At 63.5% G+C, this 788-nt stretch overlaps 1 protein-coding gene across 1 annotated transcript in view; it reads right to left on the reverse strand.

Annotated features, from left to right (window-relative positions):
* Vstm4 (V-set and transmembrane domain containing 4) overlaps positions 1–94 on the reverse strand; it is an 86,824-nt gene extending 86,730 nt beyond the window's left edge. The window contains exon 1 of the mRNA XM_013033722.1: positions 22–94. Within this exon, the coding sequence (XP_012889176.1) occupies positions 22–76 (55 nt within the window). The 5' untranslated portion in view covers positions 77–94. The remainder of the gene's footprint in view (positions 1–21) is intronic.
* Between the last annotated feature and the right edge of the window lie 694 nt (positions 95–788).

The following is a 788-nucleotide window of genomic DNA, read 5'->3' on the forward strand; positions in this document are numbered from 1 at the left end:
CCTCCCCCGCCGCGCGCTTACCCGGGGCCGGAGCCTGCGCCAGGAGCGCCGCCAACGCCAGCGCCAGGAGCCGCATCTCCCTGCCGCCGCCTGGCGCTGTGACGCCCAGAGGGGAGAGCGCCGCGGCTTTGGCGGGCCCGGCCCCTAGCCACTCCCTCCCCGCCCCGGACACGCCCCTCCCGGCCTAGCCACGCCTCCCAGCCACGCCTGCCGCCCGGCCCGCGTTGGCTTGGCCCCGCCCAAGCCCATAATACCACGCCCATTGGGCCGCCCAGTCCCCCCCTCCTTCGCGGCCACTCCCCCAGCCCGCCCCTCTGTCTACCTTGCCCCGCCCATTTGGCTTCACTGGCTCCACCCACCCCTGTCCGGCCCCTCCTCCATCCCTAGTTCTAGGACAGGCCAGGCCAGCCCTGACCCCCTCAGGGCGATGTCTTCTGAGTCCCCTGTGGCTCATATTGGGCAATGGGCAGTGGCCTTTTGAGCCATTTGCTCAGTGACCTGAGAATGTCCCCTTGACTGCCTGTGCCCCTGACCCAGATGAGAAAATTGAGACTCCACCAGACACTGAGTCTGGATCTTCTGAGCTCCAGAGCAGCCAAGGGGCAGGAAAGCCTTCCTCCTACCCTAAATTTGAAGATGAGAGGGGGACAGGGTAGGAACCCTTGGAAAATTAGTGGAATATAGGACCCTCGGAATATGTGGAAATAATTACCAACAGTTACCATCTAGGGCACCCTTGACCAACTTGAGCTAAGTTGGCTTGCAGGAATTAATGTATCCTTCCACTG

This window comes from Dipodomys ordii, unplaced genomic scaffold (assembly GCF_000151885.1).
Source record: "Dipodomys ordii isolate 6190 unplaced genomic scaffold, Dord_2.0 Scaffold176, whole genome shotgun sequence".
In the NCBI taxonomy this organism is placed as follows: Eukaryota; Metazoa; Chordata; class Mammalia; order Rodentia; family Heteromyidae; genus Dipodomys; species Dipodomys ordii.